Source organism: Anopheles marshallii, chromosome 2 (assembly GCF_943734725.1).
Source record: "Anopheles marshallii chromosome 2, idAnoMarsDA_429_01, whole genome shotgun sequence".
Classification (NCBI taxonomy): domain Eukaryota; kingdom Metazoa; phylum Arthropoda; class Insecta; order Diptera; family Culicidae; genus Anopheles; species Anopheles marshallii.
In genome coordinates, this window is record NC_071326.1 from 88,574,198 (window position 1) to 88,593,987 (window position 19,790).

At 44.1% G+C, this 19,790-nt stretch overlaps 1 protein-coding gene across 1 annotated transcript in view; it reads right to left on the reverse strand.

Moving 5' to 3' along the window:
- Positions 1-200: 200 nt before the first annotated feature.
- Positions 201-19,790, reverse strand: part of LOC128708323 (uncharacterized) — a 95,361-nt gene continuing 75,771 nt past the window's right edge. The window contains exons 2-7 of the mRNA XM_053803297.1: positions 16,537-16,733; positions 16,275-16,446; positions 15,637-15,742; positions 13,204-13,385; positions 1,227-1,352; positions 201-322 (exon numbers count right to left, since the gene is read on the reverse strand). Of these exons, the coding sequence (XP_053659272.1) occupies positions 201-322; positions 1,227-1,352; positions 13,204-13,385; positions 15,637-15,742; positions 16,275-16,446; positions 16,537-16,733 (905 nt within the window). The remainder of the gene's footprint in view (positions 323-1,226; positions 1,353-13,203; positions 13,386-15,636; positions 15,743-16,274; positions 16,447-16,536; positions 16,734-19,790) is intronic.

The following is a 19,790-nucleotide window of genomic DNA, read 5'->3' on the forward strand; positions in this document are numbered from 1 at the left end:
CCTGATTATCGTGTTACTGGAAATGAAACTAAACAAAAACCACTAGTCTGTGCGCCTAAATGACCGTAACAGTACAGGATTGACGGCAGCCGTTGCCTATCCAGGGCTGGAGGAAGCGGTTCGGCTTCTTAGCTGTGTATGAAGTTGAGGTGCAATCGGCGGTTCCGGATCTCGACGTCGGTGTACTGCTTCAAGCTCATCTACAAGAGCGTTGTGGTGAAGATGAGTAAAATCGTCACGACGGTCGCCAGCACGCTTGTGGTCGTTCGTAGCGGCACCGGAAGACTGCTGCTAGCGCCATTCGAATCGGTCGCGTTAAAGCCTGCACGCCGGAAACGTTGGTGGAAAGAGAAAAAAAACGGAATGTGTGTGTTAGTTTCTGAAGATGACAACAAACACAAGAAACGTGAGTTCATAACTATAACATAAAAATGAATTTAAAGCTAAAAATAAATAAAATAATACATTGAAATGAACCTTATCATATAATGTTAAACGGTTAAGTCTTATTAAATCTCTATTGTCCTTGCTATGGTATTAAAGAATTAGTCCAGAGAGATAGATTCAAATGTTGTATTTGACCTGCCCAAAGCTCATCCGTGGGTCGGTTGGCCCCGCGACCGCAGTTCGGCGGCGACCATTGCGAAAATTAGTGCCACTAAAACTATCTTAACTATAATGTTTTCGAATCTACCAATACTGTAGCCGATACCGGTCGTTTCGTTGCCCGCACTTCCACTGGAACCGGCCACTGGAGGGCTGTCGGGATCTGGACAGACGGATGATTTGAAGACAAAATTTGGAAAAGAGTGGTTTAATTCAAATTGTGAACAGTCGAATGGAATTTAAACGATCGATTTTCATGACGTTAAAGCGTCGGAGCGAAACGCACGTGAATGAAATGCTGATGGGCTGACGAGGCGGTTTGTATGATTGGTACGTGGCAGGATGCAGCTGTTAATCATAAACAATGTTTCTGTTCCCCTCTATCGTTCCCAAATGTTCAATCTGAGCTTATGATCTCCAGCAATATGCACAAAACGATAGCTTAACTCATGAAAACAAAGTGAAACCATAAATGGAAACTCGCAGCATCCTGTGTCGAATGCACAACTCTACGAAACAATAGAAGAACAACTCAGTAAAATCAGGCACGAAACAGAAGAGGAAACCAAGTAGCAGCCCAATGCTGTCACTGCCGCCCGTGGGCAGTCGGTTCCGCTTACCCTTCTTCTGTAGGTTTTCCGGTGCCGCTTGCAGCATTTCGACCGTCGTCGTGGTCGCCACCGTAGTGGTAGTGGTTTTTAGATGCGATTCTGGAAGCGGTTTATTGTTAGATTTAGTTTTGCGCGCTTTAAAGGAAAGATGTGGAATGTTAGAGAGAAGAAGAAGAAAAGAAGAAGAAGAAGAACCAGACGTGATGAGAACGGAAAAGCGGGATCGTGGTGCAAGGAATGGAACGGTAAGCATTCGTGGTGTGTGAACAAGGAAGATGAGTAGAAAATGTTAGTTAGTAAGGTTTCTGATGGTTTTGATGTTTGGTTGTTATGCCGCTACAGACAGACTGGTGAATGGCGAAGCGAAGGCAAGAAAGCACTACAGTGGGATGCAATAGGTACGGTTTCAGTTCCCAGCCTTTCTCCCCCCCCCCCACCAGAATGCAGCAAATTTAATGCTGATGGAGGGAAAGTATGGAGGGTGTTTGTCATGCAAATGATACAATAAATAAAGCTCATCAATAGTAAACTCGTTGTCATGCCAGCGTGTTGAATGTTCAAGTCCATTTTAATTTATAAAGCGCCTAAAGTTATGCAATTTGTTGTGCAGATCAAACTAATGGCGATTTTTCTTTGCATTCTGGCAACATTAGCGAATGATGAAAGCATTTTCGCATATTTTACCATAAAAAGATGTTTGCTTTTGTATGTTTAAAGTGCCGATACCATCGTCATAGAGCATTGGTCATTCCTACTTACGAGAAGGATCAATAATCCTAACGCCTAACGCGCACCGAGTAGGAAACCATCATCTCATCGAACAATGACAAGAATGCAATCAAACAAAATGAAGGCAATTGCAAGAGCAGTTTGCATTGTTGAAAGCATCTCATACTTGTTTCTTAATCTTTGACCACATCTCCATCACTGGAAGCGATAGCGTGTTGTGTCTTTTAATAGAACTCCTCCTGCTCCTTCTCATGCACATGCTCCATCTCATTCGAGGTCGAAGATCAGAGGAAGGAATTTTATTTCCTCAAAAGCAACATAATCAGAATAAACGAGCACCCGGCAAGCAATCAAAGAATAACCGGTAATGGTTCGGAGAGCGTTTATGGACAAAGAGCATTACGGGGCGCTTCTTAATCTGTAAATCTTAAGCATAATATCACTCGTAGCTATCTAGCTATTGCCATCCGTTGGGCGCTCGGAGGGTGGTCTTTAGCAACATTATTTACTGATTTACTGTGCAGCAAACAAAGCACTGGAAAGCAGGGCAAATAGGATGCAGTTTTGCATAAAGGGACTGGATGAGCAAGCGAGACAGAAGGACTTAATGATGCACGATGGTAGAATTGCATTTGATTGTAGTACGCTTCACCGACCCCCGGAACTTTTGCACTCTTTCCACGAGCAGAAGAGATCCTCGGAACCAAGATCCCATTATCTTAATTAGTCCCATTTCCTCATTATCTTCTGCGGGCTTGATACACCGGCTTATTGCACTCGGTGCCATTGTCTCTCGAACGTTCGGGGATTGCGACTGTTTCTCGTTTGCAATTTCAAAGACACTCGCTTCAAGATGCTCTTACTCCGGTGCGAAGGATTACGAATAAAAAAAAAATGGAGTGATTATATGAGAAGACAATCAGACATCAGCTTTATTACGCGTTGAGATTGATTTTTCAATTGTTTTATGTTCGTTCTTGCTCTCATAATCTTACAGTCGTTTTAACGATCTGACATTTGCCGCTTTTGTAATGGTAACAGCTGAGTTTTTGGCATGATTAATTAGTAGACAAGATTATGAGAAGGTTTGTGAGTATAGAAGTACAACACATTACTTTAGTAACCCACATCTACGGTAACTTCAGTCGTATTATTCACGAAACGATTCATTTTCTAGCAAATACTTATTGCGCCGTAGTTTATGCAACCCGTTTTACAAAAGAAAGCCTATTTTTAGACTTTTCCATCATATATGACAGTGTTTGTTCAACTTATCAACCTGTTGTAAGGGATAACTTTCCTGATAGTACTATAATGTTTTCCCTGGCCACTGATATACCTCACAGATGGTTTTCGGAATGGACGTCGATATTAGAACGATGTTTTTGCGCTCCTGCTTCACAACTCCATCACATTCCTTCAAGTGTGAATTTTCATTTAGCAGAGATTAACCGACAACCACTTCTGGTTCCATTAGCCATTAGGCGGCCCAAAAGAAACGCTGGAAGTGTTGTTTATTTTCCATCACGCTTTCGATAAACAGTAACGTTTTGTGTTTGGTTCGCTAGCTGTTGGTTCGCGAGTGTGTTAAAAACAACCTTTTTCCTGGACTCGTTCCATGTTTGTCCACTATCGAGCAACTCAATCACCATCATCATCATCATCATCATCGTCGTTGTCGGTAAGATCATTAGCCTACTCGGCAGCTTCATCTCGAGCGAATGTGTTGTTTTCTACTTAAGCACCTTCGGTTTTGCGTTTGCTTGCGGAGCTGTCCGAAATCCGTCGATTTCCAACCGTCCGGAACGATCTTGGCAGTAAACGAAGTGGTAACATTCCTCCATTGATAACGTGTTTGATACGGTTTCGTATGCTCTGCCTTCCCAGAACGGACAGATACGGCACGGTGGCGAAGCTCAAAGTGTCCCAAAGGAGACATCTTTCGGTGGAAGAAATCCGGCCAAACGAATCACTATGGCATCAGGGTGGGAAGTGAAACAAGGCAGGGAAATCAATTCCATCGGATAAGGCCAGTTTTATTGGTTTGGATGTTTTGTTTGTACGGTTCCAGTTACTCAGAAGCGGTCGGTCTTGTTTTTTTTTTTCTTTGTCCGGCTTCTTTTTGTATGATTCCCTAATGTCCGTGGTGGTCTTTAAGATTTTGCTTGCCGAGTAGTAGCCGAGTTAGATAAACGACCAAAACCCGGGACTGCCGGGATGGATCATTCTCCGCTGTGTGCGCACCATCCCGTCCGGTCGTGGTGCGTGTGTTTGAGTTACGGATTTGAAACACGGAAAGCGCACCGCATTGTTTTACGGCGCTGCCCGTGTTTTAGTGCCGGAAGTTGAGCAGCTAATCTGAAGAAGACTTTGTGTACTTAGCGATGTGTATTTGGGGAAGGATGTCGATTCCGAGTCTCGATAAAAAAAGGATTATTTCACATGATTGGTGGTGCTGTTTTTTCCCGTGGAATAGCGTCCGGTGCGAAAGAAGGGAAACGGTTTCGGTTCGGAAAAATTGATGATTGAAAACATTCGCATCTGGATGTGTCTAATTGCTTTTCTTTGTAGCGCGCAGGAAAGGCATCTAAAGGAGGGGTTCGGTGTGTGCGTGACTTTAACTCCCAATTATTCATGCGCAGTGACAGGTATGTTGTGGATACACTGCTGATTTAGTTCGTTTGTCGTAGAAGCTGTATTACTCAATATGTCATACTGGTCATTTGATACGCAAACAATGCCTAAAGACCTTCCGTCAAGGCCACGCACTAGCGTCTGCACGAGAAGCTGACAGTGTCTTGTCAGCCGCACTGGTTAGCGGCTTCGTCTTAAGACTCAGACCAGACCACGCGCGGAAAAGGATAATTGAAAACAACTGGCCAGATTGAATCTTCGCACGGGAGTCGTGCTAATACCAAGACAATACTGAATGAAAGGCAGCTTCCGGGTTTTGGGTGGCCGGATAGGTTCGGGTGAAATGGAAGCCGCATTGTTCATTTGTCGGTACCGCTTTCGCTCGGGCTAATTCCTCTCGTCACAACAATTAATGCCAGCGAAGCAACGTATACCCGTACGCACGGTCCGGACGGATGAGTTTGCATGTCTGCCGGCGACTAGAAATGAGCTTAGCAGCAGCGATGATGATGCATCGAGTTCGCCATTGAAACACGTGCTCGGTAGGTACTCGAACACCAACTACCGCACGAATCGGATGTCCATTAAGCATAGCCGTGGTATCCGAGGAAGTGCATTGTCCGGTGCTGCCGACGAACCGACCGACACACGTACGCTGCGCGGGGTTGACAGTTGAGCCTGACTTGCAATCAGGTCAGGTATCTTGCACACGCTTCAACCCGGGAATTGACTGCGACATCTCAATTAATCATTTCGCTTCGCCAGCCAGGACAAAACGGGCGGGTACGTGCGGTCCCTGGGTTTGCGCCACATCAGAAAGTCAGGCCGCGGGTGTCTTCACCCCAAAATTGTGTGCCGCGGTCGTACGCTGAGCGCGCTGATAAATGGCTTTTTCCCGAAGGGCTATGGTGAAAAATAGCTGCCTCACCTGATACGCTTCTTTGCGCACCAGTCATGTCCGGTTTCGGTGCACTCCAATGACTCCATGTCCAAAGGACGCTTACACGTGAAGGTAGGAGTTAATGCTACACCACACACACACACCCACACACGCATTCGCCGGTCGTTGGGGCCATCCGATATGGTGATTACCTCGACGTCGTCTTTCAGCGTTGGCCAATTTGACGAGATACGTCATATCGGTGTGTATCGGTAGGTGTCTGTGAGAGTTTGACATCTCGGACAAAAGAGAACATCTCTGGCCAGGGCATCCAAGAAGTCTAATCATGACCGTGGGTTCATGTTTCACGTTCGTTAGCGTGTTTGGTCGGTTGGATAAATTGAAATCCGATAAGTGACGTATGGGCGACGTCCGTTGCCACTGCCGATGATGCAGTGCGCTCTCATGCGTGAGACCTACTTTCCCGTGACGTTTCGCTGTCACACGAAGGAAGATTTGTGGCCAATCGAATTCCCCATCCTACCATCGAAGGGAATCGTCCCTCGTTAGCGTGAGAAGGAAGCGTTCTACCCTGTGCGATATTTCTGATGCCAATAGAGAAGTTTGCAGGATGGAATGTCCAAAGCTGCATTACTATTTTGCATGTATTTCGCACGCTTTCATAACAACTCGATTAGATAGTTTTGTAAAACCGACCTTTCATTTGAACAGGTCCGTAGACCAAAGGTAACGAATGCTTATGTCACGTTTCAGCTTTCCGGTACAAAACCTTCAAGTGACAGCTGGGCACGTTGCATCTGGCGTGAACGTGCATCCTGTATCGGTCAATTAGCTGAGATTGACATCAAACTCCCGTTCTCGTTGCTCGTCCTGTTTTCCCTTTCTGGCTGTTCTAGCAGAAGATGATGGCCAAACGAGGGAGGAAAAAATCCTATCCATAGGACCTCCTGTTGGTGACACTGACTGATTCTGTCATGTCCAAAATGGCGCATGATGTCACTGCCACTGGCTGACAACAGTGCTACAGCGCTGTTCGACGGAAGCAAAACCATTCAGCAGGGATTCGGTTCCATTAATTATAAAAAAAACCACCGTACAGAATAGAAAAATCTGCTCTGTTTATTTCAAACTCGTCCTGGTAGGCGAAACATACAAACGAAAACACATTGTGCGCCTTTGAATGGGAGTTCTTTGCTTACTTTTTCGTTGTTCCCCAAGAATACAAACCGGTAACGTGAACGGCAATGTGGCAATGTGGGAGGGGCGTCGATTTCGCGGCAAAACAAACTGCTTGGCCACGCGAAGGTCCGGACCGAACGGTGATGAGCCATGATGCCGCTCATTTTCATTTACTAGAATGGATCGTGGTAATTCATTAAATAAATTATCGTCATCATGAGCTGGTGCGAAGAGTGGTCCACCCATAGCACCACAGCGCTCATTTATTCATTTTCGTCGAGCTTTTTTGTGCGGTTCTCCTTGATGGCCGTCTGTGGCGAATTCAGAAGGACATACCAATCCAGGAAAAAAAACCATTTCCCAAAAAACACCTATCCTTTACACATACATTTTCCACTCACCCTTATAATGGTAATCACTACGGTTATGGTCGATTTTTATTAGGATCGTTGTAGAATGCTGAATTTCCCTGCATTTTTTTTTTGCTGTTGTTGGTGGATGTGGGTGCGTTTTGGTGGTCCACTGGATTATACACGCGTGGCGTCACACGTTTGTAAAATTTACATCCAGCACCGGGTGCGAAAAACAACTAACAAAACCACCCCAAACACAAGAAACCCATATAACCAAACAAACGAGTGCCCGCAGTGCGCCGGGCAGGGCTTTACGCTGTTCGTTCTCCCACTCGTTTAGCCGTTCTGGCCATCGTAAGCGGTCGAGCGAAAGTGGACCCATTTTGCGACTGGATGAAATTAGCTGTGAACTGCTACTGTGGATGGTCATGGAACGAGAAAAACAAGATATTTGGGTGCTAAATCCCGTCCCGTTTTGGTGCTGGTTGAAACATTTCGGCAGGGCAGCAAATCGCCCTGGCGTTAAAGATAGCGATCGTGTACGGGTGGCACTACGAACGACAAAAACCTATCCTCGCCAACATCCAAACCGCATTGGCATAATTAGTTCCCTAAGGTGGGGTGTTGAATCCAGCGCGAAAGAAAAGCCCCTCTAGTCTAGGCCTTAAGACTAACAGAAAAATATATATTAATTTCCCCACTGCAGTTGGCTTAGTGTTTAGTGAGGGTCAGTTTGGGTTGGTGTGTCCACAGTGTCCGGTGGGGCGATGATCATTAATGGTGTCCGATAAAGTCCGATAAAGATCCATTGTCAGGCAGCGAGGGGAGGCCAGGGGATTGAGCAAACAGCCCCAGGAGTTGAGTGTTTGCAGTTGAAAATTAATTTATTGGAACGATTTAAGGCGTACTTTTATCGTTTTAAAAGCTGGCCTTGGTTGTTTTCTGTACGTTACTAAGGTTTGCGAGCGATGGTAGCTAGTTTTGGATGATCTGAGACTAGTTTGCTATGGTGCATTTCATCCTGATCCTTACAATATGCGGTATGAATGTAATAACGTACCAATTGCCTACATTTAGGCGTTTATATTGTACAGGCGGCGTGGCGAAATGGATAGATGGATTTAAGAATTTCATGAAAAGAATTTACATACAAGCAATAGTTTATTGTTTTCTTTATAAAATTCTCTTAACCTCAATCATGAAATTAACATGAATGGTATTGTATCAATTTCTTTACTGCTTATTCATTTTTGTTTGACTCAACACTTGAACAGCGAGGAAATCGTCTCGAGGTGTATAATTGCAATTTTCTTTATAAATCGAAGCAAAATACAGACAAGCGAAGACTGGAGAGAGCTTTCACTCGGCGAAATGCCAATAGTGTGGGTCGTTTTCCAAACCGACCCTAGTACAAGCGCTGCCAAACGAACGTCCTAATTGAGATAAGTAGTGATGAATGTTTTAATTAGCCACTGTTGTTAAGTCCTTGAAACTGATGCCCCCTACGTTCGACTCCCACTTGTGTCCCACCCGTTTGGGGGTGAGGAGGGAGGTTTTCCAATTGTGTTTTGGTTTTTAATTTGCACTCCGTTTGCGCTCCTTTCACTAACTATCGAGAAAGTGGGGATGGGGAGTGCGTCTCTCTTGTGAGCTTTCGCTTCATTTCCTTGATTTGCTTTCTTCATCTTTATGTTTTGTCCGTATTTGTTTGCATTCTTTGAGCACATCTTGGTGTGAGCGGACAAGATGGCAGTGAAGGTTTGTGCGAGCTTTTCCGGTGGGTGGAGTATTATGCTATGGTGTGGAAAGTGCAACCACGGCATCAACCTACGATCGGGTGTGCTAATTAACTTGCCAGCAAACCAGCCCAGCACCAGCACCAGACACCATTCGTAGCCGACAGCAACGAGGGCAGCAGAGAAAACAATTTTCATTTCATCATTTTAGTCCCCTTGATCTCCTTCTTCCCTTTTGCTGTGTATTCCCTCTGGTTGTTTTTGGAATTGAAACGTGAAGGTTTTTTTTTTTGTTATATTTTATTTTTCACCACCCACCCGGTCAGTTTGGTGGTGGCAAGATGCTTAACAAAAGCATAACTAAAATTGTAACGTAAAAAGTTCCAAAAAGCAACCGTTTTCGTTACAAACAACAGGATATTCAACAATGCGGGGCAAAAAAAAAAACATCCACTGATGTTTGTGCATCTTGTTTCACTTCAAGCACGTGCTGAGAATGGAATACTTGACCGTATCTGACCGATGGCGTTGTAACACGCTCTGGCGGAAAGGGTAAATGGACCTGGAAGGAACAGTTAGTGCCGGAGCAGTGGCAGGACGCATAGTAAAAAGTGCGCGGTTTGGCAAGATGGATCGCCAACTTGGAGGGTGGAAAACAGTGAAGAATCTCACTGCTCAAGATGAGTTTTTTTGTTTGGTGACCTGAGGGAAGGAAAACTTTGTCCTGGAGCAGTGGGAAAAGTGAGAAACATTTATAATTTTCTCCGTTTCCTTTCTGCACCATGGTACGGTCAGCCGCTCTGTTTGAACTGGACACCGAATGGTGATGGTTTTGGTACCGGTTTCCAGGCGCTGTTTGCTCCTCCCGGTTAAGGTTTTGTGGTGAAGTTTTCATTTAAAGCCTCACCGGATGGTTGGGTAATGAGATGTGCGAGGTAAAAATGTCTGTCCGGGTTCTTACCGGAGTGGAGCAGAACGGTAGGAAAACGTCTGTTGGAAATATCTGTAATTAAGTTTTTTTTTACCATCTTCAACCCATTCCGTTCCTTTCTCTTTCTAGAGACAGCAAAAACAGAAACCAGGCATGAGGGGTTGGCTTTGTGTGTGGGGCAAGGATACGCATGGCACGTTGCACTGTGATCTCGCGATGGCTGCGGTGTCTGTGCGCTACACGCGATGAAAATTGCAAAACGCGTACAGTAGTGGCATTTACTAAGCGTGGATGGTGCAGGAAGATCATTTGCGCCTCGACGCCGGCAAAGGGTGTGAGACGAAAAGCTCTTTTAGAAACTGTCATCCCGCGTTCTGGGCTGGCAGTGAGATGACAAATGAGTTTGGTGTGAATGTAATTTGCAGCTGTGCAAGTGCACCCAACTGCAAGTAGCACATGGTTTCCATGGTTATGCGGCTTTCAGTGTAATGCGTTAGTTTTAATTTTATATAATAAAATTATCATCAACCAATCGATTGTTGCAAAGAGGAGTATCACTCTAAAAGAATTTAAAAGTCGTTTGCTTGTTTGCAAATAAAATGCTTTAATTCATTTTGCTTCAAACGTTAGGAAATCATCCCATTAAAGAATCATCTCATTAAAATGAAATATTCAAGTTAAAAAAAAAAAACCTTTCCGATTAGGAAACACAATCTCTGCTACGAAAGAATCTTGTAATAATTCTAATCATTAAACGACCACTCATCTACTCGAGACGCGACCCAACTGTTACCACCAGGCGGATTATCTATTCCTGCAACATTTGGCATGTTGATGCGGAGCAATACTAATAGGCACAGCTCTTTGTGACTCCACCCATCCTCAGAGATGGTGGAGTTGATCATTGTTTTTAAATTAGCCATTCCACTTCTTTATGGTTCGTTTGTCGTTGTTCCTTTCCATTGTTCAGCTCGGCCAACTAATCGGCCCCCTCCAGTCAGCCAACCAGAGCAGGATCATTTTCCATTTTCCTCATTGGCCCATCCGGGTATCTTTCGCTTGCCCTTCAGCCTGGCCAAGCTTTCCGGCTCGATAAACGATAAGCGAACGATTATGAAGCATTGGTGTTTTGGGGACTGGTTTTTTTCTCGCTCTGTTGTTTTCAGTGCTCTGATATTTCTGAACCATTGCCTTACTTTTCTCGATCGCACAGCATGGTTGTGTTTATTTCCACTGAATGATATTTCATCATCATCGGTTTTTTTTTTTTGCTTTCTTACTCAACCATAAGCGTTCTGTACCGCTGTAACGTTCTCACGTACCACGGTGGAAGTGGAAAAACGTGCCCTCAACGTTCATTAGTAAACATTGCGCTCAAACAAATTTTCCTTCCCGTCCCGACGGGTGGAAAACCGAGTGCAAATGATGGGATGGAGCTATACCACTGAAAGAACGAACGACACGGCACTGTGAAAGATTTCTTATTACTTTTTCTCAGAGGGTAAAATATTACGATTCATTGGCAGTTCGGGTAGGTGGAGAGAATTCAATGAAAAGGAAAACGAATGATCGAGCGAAGCCAGTCTTGAGGAGTTTTTCCACTCGCGCTTCGGTGTTCGGGAATAGCAAGCAAGAAACAGACACGTTGAAGCATATTGAAGCAAAACGAATAAATAGAATAGGACACAGTGCTATTCCGGTAGAAATATATGGCAATACAAAGTTGAAGTGAAAGAGAGAGAGAGAGAGAGAGAGAGGAAAAACTAATTAAAACAAGACGCTTCAACATTACATTTCTCAAGACGATTTTTTGTGCTCCAGATTTCTTTTGCTATTTTCCGTGTTCCGTGTCATTTCAAATCATCCATGCAGGATGACGTTTCGAATAGTACGACAAAAAAATGAAACGTATAAAGGCAACTGGTTTTCCGTTTTTTATTCGCATTTTGTTCTCATGCTTATAGTTGCTCGTGGAAGAATAATTCACCAAAAAAGCAACATCTAATGCGGCATGCTAACATCTCCAAGCGTCTCATTTTCACTTTTACGTTGCTTGGCCGTGGGGTTTTTTCCCCTTCATCCCGGGGAACCCCGAATACCCAGATGCTAAGGAAGCAAAAACGAGCACACACCCTGAAACAAGGTGACAGTTGAAGTTTCGCAAACACAAATCACTTCCAATCACCGATTCGGGATTTCTTTTTCCAACCCCGAAACGATTTGACATCTGTTGACACTTTGGCGAGGGATTTTTTTTGAGAAGAAAGATTTTTTGTCGTTGTCGTTCTTGCCGGTTGGTTGTACTGTCACCGATTCAAATCACGACAAAAGCGAGTTTTTATTTACTTTCTGCAGCGCGTTCCAGATGAAAGCGTGAAAGGAACAGGATCAATAGCAAATATAAAGAAACATCTTGTGTGGGAACGCGTAACACGGGGAACTGATGCGGGATGTGCACAGTAAGAACGCGTGGGACATAAATGGTTAGAGGATAAGTAAAAAAACAACAAATTGTTTGTACTCTTTCTAACATTGCATAGGTTCAGGCGTTTTATTAAATGAAAGGCACGGTAAGCTGTTCTCCTGCACAAATTGGCCCAAAAGTATGCAATTAGTATGACATTTTGAATTACGATTGGTTTAGCGATTTTCACGCAACGCCCTGCGTTTGATTGATGGTCTTCCACAGTTATCTAAGTATGCTATGGTTTTAAATTTATGGAAAAATAATAACAGCGTGCCATAGTGTTTTCCTTCCTTTCCAAAGCACTTTCTTTTGCACACTGGAAACGAAATCGTAGCGACAGAAAGTAGAAAGTAATCTTCTCTATATTCTTCCGTCTGCTGGTCTAGCATGGAGGATTCTATGTCTACAAGCACCCAAACACACACACACACAAACAGTGTGCGAAAGATTTATCTGTGAAGCATGAAATTGATAACGCCATCGGCATCTGCCAGTTAGCAAAAGGGAACAAGCGACATAAGGAAGAAAGGTAAGAAGCGGGAAGAAACATTGAAAGACGCGAACGACAAAAAACATGCGACACGAGACATACGGAAGGTTAAAAGCTAACAGGACACGCCATCAATCCAGCACCCAAGTCAAACTAACTTTTGACCGTGTGGTGTTGTAGGTGGAAACAGCACAACAAAAAAGACGATGGAAAGAAGTACGGCTTCCGATCCTTATCCCGACGCCATACTTTTGCCAACCGAATGTCAGCCACGGTTGACTGCGGTTGAATGGTAATGACTTTTCAACCGGTGTCAAGTTTGGCTCCGTTAAACTGGCTGTCCACAGGGGTCCAAAAATAAAAACTCGAGGTGTTGCTTAGGTGTCGGAAGGTGCACAGGACGGTATTGTCGAATAGTTCAATGCTAGGAGCGCGCTGACGATCATGCATATGGAAACGTGCAAACGGCTTGCTCATGTATACGGTGTGTGTATGTGTATGTGTAATGGTTATTGTTGATGTGTGATAGAGAAGCTGTGGAGGACGCATCTCGGGCCGGGGCTTACCGTAGTATGTCGTCGAGCGGCGTTTGTTATAGTTCGTCTCCGGTATCGAGAGTAGACACTCGATCATGGCCGGCGATTCGAGCTGATCCTTTCGTATCCGGCCGCTGATAGACACGTTGTACAGACCATTCTCACCCTGGACGGATTTAAGGTTTTCCGTCTCGAATAGCTCGTAGTTGATGCTGTTAGAATGTGGATGAAAGGAAAGAGAATAGGATAAGGTGTGATTAAAAGTGCAAGCTGAACATTTATTTGCAACGTTTGGTTAGGCAAAGACGATTAGTGTTCTTTGTTTTGACTTCACTGCAAAGGAGTTTGAATTTACTACACATAAATGTACGGAACAGCAGTAACAAACTTGTGGATTTACTTTCAGAATTTGACTTTTAGTCTTTAAATTCTTCAGCACATTAGCATACAATCGAAATGAGCATCAACAAACGGCTAGTTGCTTCGTAAAGTGTAAATGATCCTACTGCATAAATCATCAACACCCCAACCACTACAACAACATAGTATGCAAATCGGCTTATTCATATTTGAATAGACGCTTTGCTCACTTTAGTGTAATCGCCAATAAACCCCGAACAGCTCATTTGCAGTTCAATCAATCAGCCAACGGTGAGGATGGCCCGGTTGGGATTATGGGTCGAATGAAAAATGATCCTCTTGTTCGCAGCATTGGCTTCACCGCTGGCCAAAGGAGAGCAAACATGAAAATCAAAATACAAAAAAGTACTGTACTTCATCCGTCCGATATCTTTCCATCCCATCGCGGTCGGCTCGAGGCTGGGTCCCGATCGGTTGGGTAAGCCTGATGTTTAACAGCATGTACGATTTATAGGTCTGGTCAATTCCGCGTGCCAACACCGTGCCGTATCGAAACATGCCCTAACGATACCTTTACGGGTGAAGATATTTCACTACAAACATTTTATGCTCATCGTTTGATTATTGTTGAAGGGACCATTTCCTTAATCACCGAAGGACCGGGACCGGTTCCACCCCGGGAGGAAACCGATGTCGATCGTAAACGCGAGACCATAACAGATTTTCAGTGATTGAATTTCGTACCAATGGTTGCTGTGCCTTTTTGCAGCCTGCAATAATGTATGTTTTCCTTTGCCCTCTTACATTTGCCCCGTGGAGGACGAGTGCTCGAAGGGCTTGACCTTTGCCGTGAGCTGTTTTTTATCAATTTTTTTTACTCACCCCCTTCCGATTCGGGGGGTCGTTCGGTTTTAACTCTTGCCGGACACAAATGACCGATGTGGTCGAGCGTGACCTTTTACCCCCGGGGATTTCGGGTAGTGTGCGGGATAGGGGGGTCAGTAAGTTGGCCGGGGAGGGTTTGGGTAGGCGGTAAAATAACAACATATTTTTTGTCCACCTTTCGGGATCCCTATTGCATTTTTTTTTTTCATCTGTAGCAGATGAGGTTCAGTATTGGCCGTGCGCTTTTATTCCCGATCCCGGAGAGTGGAGGATGGAAAGAGATGGAGAAGAGTTTGATTTATCATTCAACCTTAAAAAAGCGCACCCCTCGCTAGGGATGAGTGCAAATAGCGGAAGCGACTTCAACCCTTCCCTTTAACCTGGACGCCTAGGATGGAACTGACCCATGCAGGAATATGCAGGGGTTTTTTGATGCTTATTTTGGAATAGTAACAGCTCGTTAAGAATATTACACTTCTGATTGCTTTTTAAATTTAAACAATAAGAAAATATGCAAAATCTAAGAAAGAAAAAACTATTTGACGAAAATTATTAAATAATTTAACAATTTCACGCACAGGTTTGTTAACCAACCCTGCAATATTTGGCGAAAGATGGAACGACCGGGAATAAATCTGTTGATGAAGGTGATGAAGACGATGAGGTGTGGGGGAAAAATGAATTATGCAAATATTTTACTTATAATTTATTTCATAAATTAAATTGGGATGATACTTTGTGCCATCGTCGAGCCAAAATGGCGTTAAAAATAAGAGGTGTGCAGCAGGGTAAATGGACCGGTTCGACGAATGGAGGTTATTTCCTGCACAAGTCGCCATGGGTCGACGACACTGTGACCAGCCTAGGCTGTTATTTCGTTTTTTTTCCCTTGCTGTGTATGTGAAGGATTGCTCAATTGGAAAACATAATCGAACGGGCATCGAGCGCCGGTTGCCGCTGTTAACCTGACACACATAAGCACGATGCCCACAGTGAACCCGGCATTTGATGGGTTGTGGGTCGGATCACGTACTCGGTTGATTGGCACAGTGAGAGATCCATTTTGTAAAGTGGAAGGAAATGCGTGTCCCAATCAACTGTAGGTTATTTTTCCATTTTCGCTAGCACACCCAGGCCGGCGTTACTCCATCGATGGAGGTTAGCTGTGTTGCCCTTGGTTACCGACGGATACGAGCCGGCCAGGTGGTTCCCACTTACCGTATCTGGAGCTCTGGTAGCGGGGAAATGTCCCGTGCGTGGCAATCAACCGTGATGTACCCATCGCCGTTCAGGTAGTAGCTTAGGTCGAATTTACTCTCCCGAACTGGAATGTAGAAATGGGGCGAAAACATGGTTCGGAATGATATTAGTTTTTGGGCGAAAGCTTGATAAAGGCGTTGTACTTGAATGCTAGAAGCTTACTGGTGTGTAAATTGTAACAAGAAATACACGATCTAGTGTTTCTACCAAGAGTTGTAAGCCGTTATTTGTTTTACGATTGCTTTATAAATAATATCAAAGAGTTGCATTATTATTTAAATGATTTATTCGATTCGAGACTAAGGAGACACCGAAACATACAATGAATACTATGGAATGCTGAAAGTGTCCATTTTTTTACATAAAGCCGTCTGAACTGCTAGGAATCAAATTGATGTTTCTGATTACTGAAGCCAACTGTAGTTGGAGAATTTCTATTCTATATCAAGACATCTAAAACGTATTAAAACGTAATCCAAATCTTCGGACTTGTTTATAAAGCAACCATACGTAAAAAAAAATGCTTTAAACGCTTAGTTGTTCTAGTGTTAAATTCGCCATGCAACACCCGAAACGATAGGTTTTGTACCACTTACCGATAATTTTCAGCTTGGCCGATTTCCTATCAATCGACGCGTACGTCTGCACGATGCACATGTACTCGCCGGTAAAGTTGGCCAGCGGTTTGATGATCGCCATCGCTCGATGCTTGTGCAGATGCTCCTGCGACACGACGTAGCTGGTATCGACCCGGTTCTTAAACGATTGCTATTTAACGGCCGAAAGAAGTGTAGGATGAAACATGTTTATTGCCCCGATCGTTACCGGCCAAGCGCCAAGGTGCAAAGGGATACTTACGAAGGGGAAAGGATTTTTTGACGGTATCCACTGATAGACCGGCTGTCCGTCCAGGAGCCATTTCAGCACGAATCCTTTCTCACTTTCGTCCACCTCGTACTCGCAGTCGAGTATTAGCGGGTCGGGCGTTTTGGACGTTTGATCCAGCAGGTAGGTGGATGGGACTTTCAGGTTGATGATTTTCACCGCCGAGCATGCTAAGAGGAAATGGGATGAAAAGGGCAAAAAAAAAAGATTGAATGTTTTTGAAGCCATAGCAGCAGCAAAGTATGGGAAAGAAACACAATTTTTTCGCGCGCTATGTGACGCGTCGAATGTGAAATTATTTGAATGGATAAAATTGCGCAATGGATCATTGTTTTGTACCTTCAATTTGTAGTACCGTTCGAGCGTTCGAAAGGCAAGCCATAGAAGCACAAAAACATGCGAAAATGAATTTAAATGGCCTCGTTTCAATGTTTAATCGTAAGCGTTTAACCAGCTTACCGCACCTGCCCAGTAGTATTTCGCTTACGTATTCATAAAAATGACTGGCTAATTCGTCATACCCGTGCATAATAAAACCGTCCGTGGATTAAAACCAAAACCAAAACAAACCCGGCTGGTACCGGTAATTCACTTTGGCGTTTCGAATTGCGCGGACCGTTTTGAGGTTTTCCATACTTGGGTGCATTTTTTATTATGCTGCTCCCACTTGCTGTAATTTTGCGCGCATTAGTGCCTGAATGTATCATGCATTTATTTATCAAACAAAGCAACACCGATTTTTCCATACCATGCTCGGCTATCACACGGCACACGGGTTTGAGGTACGTATTGCCAGGATGAGCATTCCCTTTTCCATTGCTCACCGGCGCGGTCCACCTTCATCCAGTTTCGGTATGCAAAATAAGTGCAAAAGAAAAGCGGACGAAAAATCAGCTCACTCCTTCCCGGGAGCTTTCGTGCTTGAAATATTCATTTCACACCCGACGAGTACGAGCGACACGAATGTGGGATGGGGTGACCAGGATAGAGAGAGCAGAAAAAAACGAAATGCATCCGTGCCAAACTGTCGCGTTCATATGCATCCTTCTAAAAATCGGATCATGGCGTGGACCGAGCTCGCCTAGTGCCTCGGTCGGATTGTTTTCCCATTTTCCCACCTGTTCCCGGGAGAAGTTTTGCAGCGAGGAATGCCGGCGCTCGGTTAATATTTTATTCATCTTCCCGACCGTTGAAACACCACCCGGAAACGCTTATCACGCAAGGGAGGGAAACCATTTTGCACGAAAATAAATAAAAGAAAGAAGTGGTGAGATTTTTCCCCGTTCCGCTTTGCGACGGGTGTAGCTCGTTTGTCGCACACTGTCAGGGTAAACCGTTCATTATTCACTTAGTGCATTAGAAGTAGCGTCCGCTGCGAGGTGAAGCTGAGTTGTTGAAGGTGGGATTTTGGGAGAGTGGGTTTTTATTTCACCCCCACGTCTATCTCCCCCGGGTGACAAAAGACAGGGATAATTATTTCACTGCAGATTAGTACGATAAGAGGGGGATTTTTATTTTAACGTTGAGAGAAGTGCAACTACGCGTGATTCTAAGTGAAGGTGAAGTGTCCAAAAAATGCTTTTATTTAGTTCCTTTTAGCCAGGCGATACAATCTAGTCGGGTTAAAGTATAACCGATTATACTTTAACAATCATAAAAAGAATGTATCTTATTATGTATTGGTTGTATTCGTATTAATTTTTTATCTTTTCTTAGACATTTAGCTTCATCAGTAGTGCAACTTGAAGAACAACCATCTTTCCTTTCCGGCAATAAGACCGCACTACCGCACACGACTCGTTACAGGTAACGTGTTTGCCAATTTTTCAAACCTTTTCTTCAAACCGCTAAACACTCTTTCTCGTTCGTTATGCAATGCCGATAGAGAGTGGAAAGCTTTATTCATTTATTTTATCGCTTTTATGCTGCCCGATGGTGTTTGCTTGTTTCGGCAAAGCTTTTCCGAGAATAGTGCATGGTCCGGGCTGTTCCTTTTTGTGGTATTTTTTTTTTGGGAACACCATGTATCACTGAAAGCCCTTTACCGTACCACTTGAGCAAACATGGGTGGTTTTGTGGCTTGGAGTCAATTTATCTCGAATCGGTTACCTAATTTCATTGCACAGAGACCGCTTGGGGTGGTTAGTTAGGTTTTTTTTTCTCTCTCTCTCTTTCTCTCTCCTGGTGGAGTTTATCTTCCCATTCCTTTGAAGCTGCAGTGCAATGCAACAATTTTCCCCTCCAGCTTTAAGCTGTAGCATATTTTTGCCTCATTCGTTAAGGTCGGTTAGCTTCCGTGCTATCTCCGGCTGCTTCGATGAACGATTTTCATCCCTTTGGGGAAAGCTTCGAAAAGAAAAGAAATAAAAATAAAATCTGGTTCTCCGTACTGTACTGCAGCTTGTCTGGTGTCATGTATGAGTACCCTACGGTGCATTTATGTTTCATGTTTTCTTTCTGTTCCATCTTAATCTGCCCTTCGGTATCTAGCTTCCCGATACCGATGGAGCGTGTAGCAGGAAACAGCCTTGAGATCGCCCACTGGTGGATTAAACTCTCGTTTCATTTTGTGTGTCGCTTGTTAAATGATTTCAACCACCGAACACATTTTCGGAACGAAACGTTTGCCAGGATTGAATTTTCACGTACGAGCACAGTGAGGTTTTTCTTCCAGTTTAAGACTTTCTTAGCTGCTTGACGTAGAAAAAGAAGGTTTTTTTCCTGCCAGCACGAGCCAAAGTTTTGTTAGTTTTAATTGAATAATCAAATTAGAAAGAGCTTTCCACCTTCATTTCCCTCTCGCTATCGAGCTAGAACAAGCCAGTTGCAGCTCATTGGCTGAAGTAATGTTTCACGTTTTTTAAAGTTGCCCTTAGTGCCACTTATACTCACTGGAGGAGGGCGAAAACGCGTTGTACACTGTACCGGAAACGGCGAACCGTATCGTGCACACACGTGATTTGGGAAGTTTTTCCTTCACGAACACATGCGTGTTCGTGAGTGTACGTGTTGGCGTGGTGGATGACGGGTGTGAACCGAACGAACAAATGATTCGATCGAGTCGATAGTCGAAATACTGTTCTTTCGCTTCGTCCAACAACGCTGTCGATAGGGAAAGAGTTATCTTTTATGGATGAAAGCACACGTTCACGTACGGAACAGTGAGAAGAACCCGTTCGAGAACCGACCGACACACATTTGGATGGTGTCGACGCCAAAAAGGGCAT